We start from the raw sequence: 13,278 nt of genomic DNA on the forward strand, positions 1-13,278 counted from the left end.
TTGGTTGTCTTTAATGCATAAGGCCTTCACTTTGGAGTCCATTTTGCCATTCTGTCAGTCGTGAGAGGATCTCTGGGGGAGCATCGGGACTCAGGCTCTGAAGCTCCACGTGCTCCTTCCTCTCTGCACCCATGACCAGTGCCATGCGGGACGGGCGCGCAGTGAGCTCCTCGGGCTGGCTGAGTGAGCTTGTCTGTCTTGTTCACCAGGCTGGCTCTAGGGCCCGGAGCAGGGCTTGGCCCACGGCTGCCTGTCACTTCAGGTGATTTGGGTGAATGAACGCATGGATATATTTATAATACAGCTTTGGAACGGCATACCTTTGTATATTTTGTTTGGCACAGTGAGAGAATTCAGCTCATTAATAGCAAAGGCCGTTTTCCATTTCCTAATATGTGGCTTGTGTTTGAGAAGTGAGAAGGAGAGCCTGGCATGCAGTGGGCACCGATAACTACTTTATCAGGACCCTCAGGGAATTGCTTGGGCTCAAGGAGATAAGTAAGATACGTGTTAGTCACTCTGTCGTGTCCAGCTCTGCGACCCCATAGGACTATAGCCCGCCAGGCTCCTCTGTTGATGGGATTCTCCAGGCAAGAATACTGGAGTGGGTAGCCATTCCCTTCTCCAGGGGATCTTCCTGACCCAGGGATTTAACCTGGGTCTCCTGCATTGCAGGCAGATTCTTCACAATCTGAGCCACTATGGAAGCCCAGGGCCCAAGGAGACTCTCATATAAAGGGGACTGATTGGAAGACAGAATGCCAGCCTTCTAATACCTGTACCAGAAAATGCCACTTGGTTAGACAGCATATTCTATCCTTGTGGGAAAATCCATGTGTGTGTTAAGTTCAAGTAGAAAGTATGTTTCTTTTAGAATTAATACTTTCTCACTGTAAAAAATGCAGAAATACATGAAGTTAAACATACATAATTGTACTTCCATCAAGTATAATTTTAACAGCTTAGAATGTGTATGTACATACATGATATTTAATTACCTTAAAAAAAAATCTTACAACGTCCTGAATATCTCCTTATGTTCATACATAGCCATCCACTTTCCAATGTCTGCATTATTTTTCTAAAGCCTGATGCATCATACTATCAGTCAGAACTAATCAAGAGACAGAAAGTATCTATACATGGTGAGGGAATTCCCTGGTGAACTTCCCAGGTTCGATACCTGATTGGGGAACTGAGTGGCCAAATAAAAAAAGGAAAGAAAGTCCATGATGATTTGAACCGGGAAAGTTTAATGTCAAGAATTACTAACTGTAATGGGATTGCCTATTAAGGGGTAGAAATAAATCTAAAGAATATGGGAATGACAGAGGGAACAGCTGCTTCCTATGTAGTTAACATGGGGCCCCAAAGGGTGCAGCTCTGGCCCGCTGGCAGGTGAAGTTAGCTGAGGTGTGGTGCTAACAGAATTCACTGGAAAGCTGCTGTCTGTAGGGGAGTTCCAGGAGGAGCCGCCTGTGGGGAAGTGCTGCTGGCCATCTAGAAAGAGGGGAGGAGAGGAGGGAGAAAGAGGGACCCAGGACAATAGATGGGGGTGGAGACATCACCCGTGGAATGAGGAACCCAAGCCCTTTCCTCCTCCAGTGTCTCTTTTGCACCTCTACTGGTGAGGTTTATTATTGCACCACCAGACAAAGGAGAGCTGCTGCAGTAACAGGAGCAGGCAGTAAAGGTGGGGTTGGAAGTTAAAGGCAGTGTTAACTGGCACACTTGGTAACATGAACTTGGAGCACAGGTGGTGGTTAGGAGAGAGTGAAGTTCCTAGAGTGGTTTTTGGCTTGTGGTGGGCATTAGAAGCTCCTGGACATTGTCACTTTCAGGTGGCGTGAGACTTGGCCAGTTCCTTAACCCCACTTCTCCTAAGTTTGAGTGCACCTCTCCTAAGAGTCTTAGAAGGATTAAATTCAGTCATGTGAGTGAAGCACAGCAGGGCTTCCCTGGTGGCTCAGCCAGTAAAGAATCCGCCTGCCAATGCAGGAAACCCAGGTTCAGTCCCTGGGTTGGGAAAATCCCCTGGACAAGGGCATGGTAACCCACTCCAGTATTCTTGCCTAGAGGAGCATAACAGACTACAGTGCACAGCATCACAAAGAGTCAGACCTAACTGAACAGTTAAGCATGCACGCAGGCACACGAAGCAAAACATTCTCCATAAATGCCAGCTGATGGTTACTGTCTCAAGGCTACCAGCCTGAGGTGCCAGCCACCCTGTACCCTAGCAGTACCCAGCCAAGAAGCTTGGACACTGCCATCCTTTGGTCGAGGTACCAGCATCTGAGCAAGTGGACTGCTGCTGGAGGCAGAGGAGGCAGGGAGAGTGGCACCTTCGCCCCCGTGGGGAATGGCAGGTGGAATGGTGGAGGGCACAGGCAAGGGTGCTGGGAAGGCAGGGAGGCTCACAGGCACACGGAGGAGCTCGGCCTGAGCTCTGCAGTCGTGTGAGCCACTGAAGGCGGTCAGGAACGAGCAGGGGGAGAGCGCAGTTCAGAGCTGGGCCGGTTCGTGGGCTGGTTCAGCTCGTGTGCAGAAGGTGAGTGCCTAAGATTGTACTCTTCAGAGCTGTCAGATGTCTTTCTCCGCTTTACAAAGTTTTCTCTCTCTGTTTTCATCAGATGGAAAACATTCTGTTCTGAAATTAAAGGTAAGAATTGTTTTTTTAAAAATGGATTTTCTTTTTAAATAGAATTTCTACCATAATTTCAAAACAACTTTTGTGATTTGTGGGGGAAAAAGCTTCTGTTAAGTGTTCTTTTCCATGGTCTAGTTTTTTTTTTTTCTTTCTTTTCTTGGTTTTTGTTTTTTCTGTCATTGTACACTTTACTATTGAATGTTTTTTTAAAAAATAGTTTTAAAACATGAAGAAACTCATGTTTTGCATAGTTTAAAATGAATGTAATATATTGAGGGGTTAGAAAACACTTATATTTGCTTTCTACTTTGTAAAATGAATAGACAGTAACCAGTTTGCAGACATGGAAATAGTTCTACTTAACTTTTTAATTCTGTGATGTCAAGGGAGTTTAAAAATTAAAAACTTCTCGGTAGAGTTAATTTATAACCTTATCTACTTTTCAGCAGAAATTAGAAACTTAATATCAGGCTGATGTGTAGTAGAAAAATGAACAAAAATTCAAAGACTTCCCTTTCCTCTAAGTTTTGAGTTGAAAAGGAGGGTCTTGTATTCTTTTCTCAGTGCTTTAAAAACGTGGTTCTGTGCAGCTTATGGGGTCTTTTTGCATATCCCAAGGAGAGTGGGCCAGTTAGAATTTGCTTTGTCCACCTCTGCTCAGCCCCTACAGTCACATCACGTGTTTTAGAATGTGAACTGGTGGCCTGTCACTCGTAGGACCTGCACGTGACCACAGTGACTGATCACAAATAAACCCTGGAGAGGGTGTGGAGGAAAGGGAACCCTGCTGGTGGAAGTGTAAATCGGTGTAGCCACTGTGGAAAATGGTGTGGAGGGTCCTTAAAAAAACTAAAAGCTAGTTATTACGTCGTCCAGCAATCCCACTACTGGGCATATATTCAGAAGAGGAGAAAACTCTAATTCAAAAAGATCCATATATCCCAGTGTTCATAGCAGCACTCTTCATAACAGCCAAGACATGGAAGTGTCCATCAACAGATCAATGCATGAAGAAGATACAGTGTATATTCTCTCTCTCTCTCACACACACACACACATATATACACACACAGTGGAGTATTACTCAGCCATAAAAAGAATAAAATGCCATTTGCAGCATCATGGATGGACCTAGAGATGGTCATACTGAGTGAAGTCAGCCAGACAGAGAAAGATGAATATTATATATCATTTATATGTGGAATCTAAAAAATAAATTAATAAATAAAAGTACAATACAAGTGATCTTATTTACAAAACAGAAGTATACTCACAGATACAGAAAACAAACCTACAGTTGCCAAAGGGGAAGGCAGGAGGGACAAATTAGGCGTATGAAATTAACACACACTACTATATATAAAATGGGTCAGCAACATGGATGGTCTCTGTAGCATGGGGAGTTATATTCAGTATCTTGTAATAACCTATAATGGAAGAGAATTAGAAAAATATAGATGTGTAACTGAATCACTTTACTATACAACGAAGCTAATACATTAGTATAAGTCACCTATATTTCAGTCAAAAGATGCCAAGCTCATGGACAGAAAGGCGGAAAGAAAGCAGGCCTTCCCCTGCTGCTCAGAGAGCTTGCCAAGAGGGGAGGACTGTTAAGGGTTAGGTTCATTTAAAAGAAACAGGGAATATTAAAGTTTCTAAAGCTAAAAGAAATGAGCAACTACGAGAGCTGAAATGAAGACGGGGGAAGTGCTTACATGTTTGATACATGACTTGTGCCAGGCCACTCTTAGAAGATGCTAAGGTCAATTCGTTACTGTCCTGTTTTTTCCTTCCGTAGGACGAAAAACCACCATTATGTGAAAAACCTCCACTCTGTCCAGGTATTTGCCTTTTGAATTTCATTGTGATTGAAAAACTTATATTTCAGAGAACACCCAGTACAGTCTCACATAAAATAAAGATCACTTTTTTTTCCTGTGAAGGTTGTTGCTTCTGTCCCATTTTTGAAATTGGAAAGAGATAGCGGTTCGTTGAACTTCCTTTAAGTTTGCCTTAAAATAGAGAGTTTATGGGACTTCCCTGGTGTCCTTCCAATGCAGGGGACACGGATTCGATCTCTGGTCAAGGAACTAAGCTTCCAGATGCCAAGAGGTGTGATCCCACCCCCCGCAAAAAAAAAGAGAGAGTCCAGACATTCAAACATTGGATGGTGGCTGTATGTCCGTATGGGATGTGCTCAAGCCTGGGGTTGATGGAGGGGGGATTCATGGACCTATGGGATTATGGACAGGCCCTGGAAGGGGGAGGCTTCCCAAGTGGTGCCAGTGGTAAGCCTTGAGAATCCCATGCACAGAGGAACCTGGTGGGCTACAGTCCATAGGGTCACAAAGATCGGACGCAGCTGAAGTAACTCGGCGCTCAGGCAACACGTGCCCTGGGAGAGGGGGCGTATGAAAACGGGGCTCTGCTCAGGGGCTCGAGGCAGAGTTGAGAGGTCCAGAGGTACTTGGTGGCATCCTCTCCCCTCTGCAGCCTGGGGAGCCTCATTAGCTTCCAGAGTGGATACTGTAATTTTTCACTGTGTGCCTCACGTCAGTAGTCTGAAAACCCTGTCAAGTAACCAAGACTTTTGTCTGCCCTCCGTGTCGGATTGGCTCTGTTTTCACCATTTCTGCCTCGGTGTTTTTGGTGCTGTGTTCTGGGATGTTGCTGGGGCTCTGACATCTGGCCCACAGGTTTTCTTCACTGTATGTCTTCTGCTGCTCAGCCCATCCTTTGAATCTGTGTTATTAATCAAGCCCTTTATTTTCATGATTTCTATTAAGTATTGACAAGCATCTCTCTGAAATCTTAACCGCACTCATTCTCAAATCTTGTAGCCTGTGCTGCAGCCAACTTTGTCCTCTGTTATCTGGTTTTGGTGCCTCTCTCAGTTCCTGTGGCTCTTGGTGATGTGCTCGTTTGGTCCCTGGGAGTCCCAGTTCATCTGTCTGGGGATGCCATATCTGATTACTGTAGGCTGCTCAGAAGGGGAAGCCAGTGGGCTGTCAGATGTACAGTCTGTCTCCAGTGACTGTCGGCCATAGACAGGGCATTTTGTCAGCCAGGGGGTTTGGAGGCTCCTCTTCCTCCTAGGTTTCTCCAGCCTTGGGGTCTGCCTGCCTTTCTGTCCTCAGGGCTTATATGTACTGCTTGGCCCAGGGGGACTTGAGCCCTGCTGCTTCTGTCTGGCACCCTAGACAGATACCTCGTCAGTCCTTTCTAGGCCATTTTGTGTCCCCACCACCTGCCAGGGCAAGGCACATCCCTGGAAGCACCCCCACCCCCTCTCGTAGGTGACCTCTCCTTGCATATTTTAGGCTGCAGCTTCCATCTTCAGTCTAATCTCAAATGTCTTTCCTGGATTCCTGGTAGATTGCCTCTTGTTTTCCTGTACTTGTGAAGTTACTCATTTCTTTCATGTTCTAGGGGTTGGATATGTGTGTGTCAGGGGTCAGGGGAGGCTGTCTGGAGCTGCCAGTATCCCTCCCTCCATCTGCACACAGAAGCTCTGCCCAGGCCAGGAGCCCATCGTAGTCCTCACTTCCTTCAATCTCCCTATGGAATATCACTCTCTGCTTTCCTCCAGTCTTTCTACTCCTCCCTAAATTCCTTTGTAGCCTCTGGTTTTCTTCTCACCCTGGTGCCTGCAAGTAAACTACATGCTGGTGGCTCCTCCCTCTCTCCAGCTGAGGCTCTCTTCAGAGCTTTGGACCTGTGTCCTAACCTGAGCTTCCCTCCCCCTGCCAGGCTTGTATTCCTTGTCTGGCTAGATATCTTCCAAACTACAGATCTTGTTGCTCATTCTTGACTTGCCCCTCCCTCACTGCCCACACCCAGTCAGCTGCTGAGCCCTGCCAAGTTTTTGCCCCTGAATTCTCTTATGTCCTTTCCTCTCCGTCCCTACTCTAGGAGCCTTCAGACTGATCTGCCTGCCTCTGTGCTAGGCGTCCTTCCTGAACTGTTCACTTTCTTCGCCGCTGGCCTCAGCGATTCATCTGAGAGTATAGCCCCTTCTTTCCATACTTCTGCTGAAAGGCTTTCTGGCTCCTGGTGGCCTGCAGGATACAACCTCCACTCTGCATATTACGTTAAGAAAAGGCCTCCACTGGCTCCTGCCTTCCCCCTCCATTACCCTTCTTCTTACTGCTCACCATAGTCTTAACAGATCACAGTCTTTGCTGTATAGGCCACTCTCTTTGCAGGCACTGACATAAAGAAGTTGCTCCTTTGGTTTTTGAAATAGTCTCCTGTAATTCTGATGTAAAATTGTTAATATCAATTAGTATTTTAAAACTTTTTCCTGTCCCTTTTTAGATATAACTGGTAGAACGCGTCAAAGATGTATAGAAATAACCAAAGAAAAGTTGGAGGAATTAAAGGAAGAAAATTTGCACCTAAACAATGCAAATCAAGCCCTTACACATGAGCTTAACATAATAAAGAAAACAATGAAAGATCTGCAGTTAAAACTTGAAAGGATGAAAAAAGAAAACGTGAAGCCAAAAGAGGTTGAGAAAGCATCCTCTCAGGAAGGTGAGGACAACTACCTAGTTCTTTTGTTACAGGAAGGAACAGGAATTCAAAATTTTGTACTTATTTTGGAAGTTAACGTTTTATTATAGTATTTGTTGATATTAATGTTCTTAATATTTTGGTTTGATTATTTATGGTCTTTCATTAATATCCTTATACTTGTTGAAATTTGATTTCACCTGTTGTATCATTTTTATTATGCTGAAGAAATTCTAGTACTTCTTTTGGTTCTTAGCATAATATTTTACATATGTTTTGTATCAGTTTTTATCCCCATGAGCACCATATAAAAATGCCTCTTTCACCACATACTAACCAATGTTGAAGATTATATTTTCCTTGCTAGTTTGAGTGGTTAAAAAAGAAGAATCCCATTTTAATTTAATTTCTGTTTGTTCTATTATTGATGAAGTTGAATATTTTTTTCATTATCTTTGCAGGTCATTTTCTTTCTCTTTCATAAATATTCCCACTTTGGATTGAGATGTTTTGATCTTTTCTGTTGATTTATAGGAGCTCTTTATGTATTAAGAATTTTAGCCCTATGGGCACATATGTTTGAGTTTGTTTCTCAGTTTGTTAATAATTCAGCTATGTGTATAGGATATTTTTCTGTTAGGATCTATGCCCTTGGTTTCCAGTGGTTAAGAATCCATGATTCCACTGTAAGGAGTGCAGGTTTGATCCCTGGTCAGGAACTAGGATCCCACATGCTGTGTGATATAGCCAAAATTAATAACAATATGCTAAGGTCATATAAGTATTCACTAATGTTTTTTCTGTGTATTTATCTAAGTCTATTATTATGGCTTTAAGAAACATAATGTGGTTTTCTCTTTACAAACCCTATATATTTCTTGTCTTAGGCACATTTCTAGATACTTGATATTATTTGTGCTATCACTTTGTGGGATCTATTTTCTATTATGCTTTCCAATAGAACATTACTATTGTGTGGGAAGGCTATTAGTTCTAGTGAATTCTCCATTTGTTCTATATAATTTTCAGAGCACATATTTGTATACCATCTGAAATAGTGACATTTTTTCCAATCTAAAATTTTTATTTTACCTTTATCATATATATATATATATCAACTTTCACAAACTTCTAAAACATTGTTGACTAATCAGTGTTAAAAAAACTTACTAACTTTTATTCATTTATATCTGTATAATTGTCATTTGCTGCCTTTGTGAGCCTAAAGGGAAAGAAGGACAGACAATTGACAATTTATATAAAATCATGATAAATTTAAGTTCTTATGGTATAATATTAAATTTATTTTTTTCAGTAGTTGATGGACCTGAATTACATTATCTAAGAAAACAAGCTCAAGAACTGGTAGATGAAAATGATGGATTGAAAATGACTGTTCATCGTTTGAATGTAGAACTGAGTAGATATCAAACAAAATTCAGGCATTTATCCAAGAAAGAGGTAATGTTACCTATTAAGAAAAATCAGTTTTATTGATATTTTAGCCTTGAATTGATTTCCAATTCCAAAGAGTTTATATTTATTATAATTTGGTATAAAAAAAGATACATCCGAAGTACAGTCTTTCTGGGCACCTTTCTGTTTCTCTGTCCATCTCTCCTTTTCTCAAAACTAAAGCAATAAAAGCTCTTAGTAAAAAATTAGGACAGTATAAACATATATAAAGTAAAGGAAGTAAAAGTCGTTGTCTGCTCCATTCTCAGCCTGTTCTTCAGGGTTATAGCTGTTGTTTGTTAGTGCACAGACTTTGAAAAGAAAGCAGACTAGTGTTTACAGGCTCCCAAATGATCTAGCTGTCACAGTCAATGGAGCTTACATTCATGATAGGCATAGGAGCATCCCCTGTAGCTATATACTTGGGCTTAGTGTAGAGAGAGCAGACAAAAACAGCCTTCTCCCACTTTTTCCATGGAATGGGTTTAATTGCATGCTTTCCCAGATGCTGCCTGAATTTCTGGCTTCTAATCAGCCTAAATCTAAATACTGACTGCAGTCCTCCCCTTTGGGAAGCTGATGGATTTGGTACATCCTCAACTACTGGTAACCACTTAAAAATAAAGACAGCAGCTTGGACAATCACAGAGATTTGAGAGGCTACCAAGAACATGGGCTAGGCCAATTGATGAGGCTCCATACCTATACAAGACCACTCTGTCAAGATGAGAGAGGTGGCTGTTTTTTCTAATGCACAGAAACCAATATAGAGTAAAGGAAAATGAAGAAAAAAGGGAATATGTTCTAAAGAAGGGAACGAGATAAATCTTCAGAAACTGATCTTGCTACTGCTGCTGCTGTTGCTGCATCACTTCAGTAGCGTCCGACTCTGTGCTACCCCAGAGACGGCAGCCCAGCAGGCTTCCCGTCCTTGGGATTCTCCAGGCAAGAACACTGGAGTGGGTTGCCTTTTCCTTCTCCAATGCGTGAAAGTGAAAAGTGAAAGTGAAGTCGCTCAGTCGTGTCCGACTCTAGCGACCCCGTGGACTGCAGCGCACCAGGTTCCTCTGTCCATGGGATTTTCTAGGCAAAAATACTGGAGTAGGGTGCCATTGCCTTCTCCGGAAACTGATCTTAGTGAAATGTAAATAAGTGATATACTCAATAGAGAATTTTAAGTAACAGTCATAAAAATGCTCAGTAAGATCAGGAGAGCATGAACAAAGTGTGAATTTCAACAGAGAGATAGAAAAATGTTAAAAAGTACCAGAGATATCATAGAGCAGAGGAGTATAATAATTGAACTGAAAAATTCAATAGAGGGACTCAGCACCAGACTAGAGCAAGTGGGAGAAAGGATCAGTGAACTTGAAGACCAGGTAGTAAAATTCATCTAAACAGAAGAATAAAAATAATTTAAAAAAGAGTGAAAATACCATTAAGTAGTTACAGGCATTCCAGAGAGTAAAGAGAGAAAGGAGCAGAAAGCTCATTTAAAGAAATAATGCTGGGACTTGCTTGGAGTCCAGTGGCTAAGACTCCAAGCTACCAAAGCGAGGGGCCTGGGTTTGATCCCGGGTCAGGGAACTAGATCTCACATGCCGCAACTAAGACCTGGTGCGGCCAAATAAATAATTAAAAAGAAAAAAATGCTGGGACTTCCCTGGTAGGCCAGTGGACACACATTCGATCCCTGATCCGGGAAGATCCCACATGCTGCAGAGCAGTTAAGCCTGTGTGCCACAACTACTGAGCAAGAGAAGTCACCTCAAAGAGAAGCCTGAACACGGCAACAAAGAGCAGACCCCGCTCGCCGCAGCTAGAGAAAGCCTGCATGCAACATCGAAGCCCCAACACAGCCAAGAATAAATAAATAAAATATTTTTTAAAAGAAATAACTCTAAAGACTTCCTTGGGGGAAAGAAACAAATATCTTGATCTAGGAAGCTCAAAGAGTTTTAAATAAGATTAATCCAGAGATACCCACATTGAAACATATTATAACTAAATTGTCAGAAGGTAAAGAGAGACTCATAAAAGCAGCAAGAGAAAAACAACTTGTTACATACAAGGAAACCCTCATAAGATTTATTAGCAGATTTTCCATCAGAAACTTTGCAGACCAGAAGGGAGTGGCACAATATATTCAGAGTACTACAAGGAAAAAAAAAAAACAAAAACCTGCCAACCACAAGTACACTACCCAGCAAAGTTGTCCTTTAGAACTGAAGTAAAAATAAAGAGTTTTTAGCACATGCAAAGGCAGAAGGAATTAATCACCACCAGCGTTATGAGAAATGTTGAAGGACCTTCTTTAAGCTGAAATGAAAGGATACTAATTAGTAAAAGTAAAATATGGAATTAAAAATTTCACTGGTAAAGGTAAATATATGGTAAAATTAAAGATAATCTAATGTAAAATTGGTAGGTTAATCACTTATAAATCTTAATATGAAGGTTAGACAAAAATAGAAATATAACTATAGTAATTTGTTAATGAATACATAAGATAAAAAGATATGAATTGTGACATCATAAGGCAGTGGTAACCTACTCCAGTACTCTTGTCTGGAAAATCCCATGGATGGAGGAGCCTGATAGGCTGCAGTCCATGGGGTCGCTAAGAGTCGAACATGACTGAGCGACTTCACTTTCACTTTTCAGTTTCATGCATTGGAGAAGGAAATGGCAACCCACTCCAGTGTTCTTGCCTGGAGAATCCCAGGGACAGGGGAGCCTGATGGGCTGCCGTCTCTGGGGTCGCACAAAGTCGGACACGACCGAAGCGACTTAGCAGCAGCAGCAGCAAACATAAAATTAGAGGAGAATTAACATGTAGTTTTAGAATTCATTCAAACTTACCAATTTAAAATAGACTTGTAAGTTGTCTTCCAAGTTGTGCAGTTATAAAGAATTCTGCCAAGCAGGAGATGTAGGAGGCATAGATTTGATCCCTGGGTCAGGAAGGTCACCTGGAGAAAGAAATGGCAACCCACTCCAGCATTCTTGCCTGGGAAATCCTGTGGATGGAAAAGTCTGGCAGGCCACAGTTCATAGGGTCACAAAGAGTTGGACATGACTTAGCAACTAAACCACTCACCCACCACCCAACTTGTTTTAGGTAAGCCTCGTGGTACCACAAAGTAAAATCCTGTAGTATATAAACAGAATATAAAGACAAAGAAATCTTAGCATACCGCTACAGAAACTCAAATCACAACTGAAGAGAGACAGAGAAGAAAGGAACCAAAGGAGTTAACAGAAAGGCAGAGAAGAATGAACAAAATGACAAGTCCATACCTAACAATAATTACTTTAAATATAAATGGGCTAAAATCCTCCAATCAAAAGACAGAGTGGCTGAGTGGGCTTACCTGGTAGCTCAGATGGTAATGCGTCTGCCTGCAATGTGGGAGACCTGGGTTCAATCCCCATGTCAGGAAGATCCCCTAGAGAAGGAAATGGCGACCCACTCCAGTACTCTTGCCTGGAAAATTCCATGGATGGAGGAGCCTGGCAGGCTACAGTCCATGGGATCGCAAAGAGTCAGACACAACTGAGCAGCTTCACTGGCATTGGCTGAATGCATAAAAAAGCAAGACCCACCTGTGTGCTGCTTACAAGAAACTCACTTCCGATATAAACACTTAGACTGAAAGTGAAGAGATGAAAAAAGGTACTCTGTGGAAATAGAAGCCAAAAGAAACCTGAGTTAGCTTCACTTATAACAGACAAAATAGACTTTAAGACAAAGACTGTAATAAGAAGCAAAGATCTTAGGATGTAAAGAGGTCACTCTGAGAAGAGGAGATAACATTTGTAAATATTTGCATACTCAACATAGGCATGCCTAGAAATACAAAACAAATATTTTTTAAATATTTGTTTATTTGGCTACATTGGGCCTTAGTTGCAGCCCACAGGAGCTTCCTTGCATCACGTGGGATCTTTGATTGAGATGCATGCACTCTTGTGGCATGTGGGCTCCAGAGCATATGGGCTTCAGCAGCTGCAGCACGTGGGCTCTCTAGTCGAGGCTCACAGGCTCCAGAGCATTCAGGCTCAGCAGTTTCAGAGCGCAGGCTGAGTTGCTCCGTAGCATAGGGGATCTTAGATCCCCAACCAGAGATCAAATCCATGTCTCTTTCATTGAAAGGCAGATTCTTAATCACTGGGCCACTTGGGAAAGTCCCTAAAGTGAATATTAACAGACCTAAAGAGAGAAATAGACAGAGTCATATAATAATAGTAGGGAACTTGAATATCCCACATTTATTAATGGATAGATCATCTAGACACATAATCAGTAAGGAAACATTGGCCTGAAATGATCCATCAGAACATGTGTACACAGAATATTGCATCCAAAAGCAGTAGAATACACATTCTTCTCCAGGCATACATGTAGCATTCTCTAGGATAGATCATATATTAGGCTTACAAAACAAGTCTTAATAAATTTAAGAGGATGGAAATCATATCAGACACCTTTTCTGATCACATTGGTACAAAACTGGAAATTAAAGGAACTGGAAAAGTAACAAATATGTGGACATTAAATAACATGCTACTCTGATCAACCAATGAACCAAAGAAGAAATCAAAAAATATCTTGAGATGAATGAAAATGGAAATACAACATACCAAAATTTACA

The 13,278-nt window shown here is 41.9% G+C and overlaps 1 protein-coding gene across 4 annotated transcripts in view; it reads left to right on the forward strand.

The window, feature by feature from the left end:
• The window catches only part of CEP89 (centrosomal protein 89), an 86,510-nt gene that overhangs the window by 26,738 nt on the left and 46,494 nt on the right, over positions 1–13,278 (forward strand). For 3 of the 4 annotated variants that reach the window (XM_070388005.1, XM_070388006.1, XM_070388007.1), the window contains 4 exons: positions 2,634–2,662; positions 4,452–4,494; positions 6,971–7,189; positions 8,484–8,629. In XM_070388005.1, the coding sequence (XP_070244106.1) occupies positions 2,634–2,662; positions 4,452–4,494; positions 6,971–7,189; positions 8,484–8,629 (437 nt within the window). The remainder of the gene's footprint in view (positions 1–2,633; positions 2,663–4,451; positions 4,495–6,970; positions 7,190–8,483; positions 8,630–13,278) is intronic. The other variant, XM_005897763.3, reaches the window with a different exon arrangement.

Source organism: Bos mutus, chromosome 18 (assembly GCF_027580195.1).
Source record: "Bos mutus isolate GX-2022 chromosome 18, NWIPB_WYAK_1.1, whole genome shotgun sequence".
Taxonomy (NCBI): Eukaryota; Metazoa; Chordata; class Mammalia; order Artiodactyla; family Bovidae; genus Bos; species Bos mutus.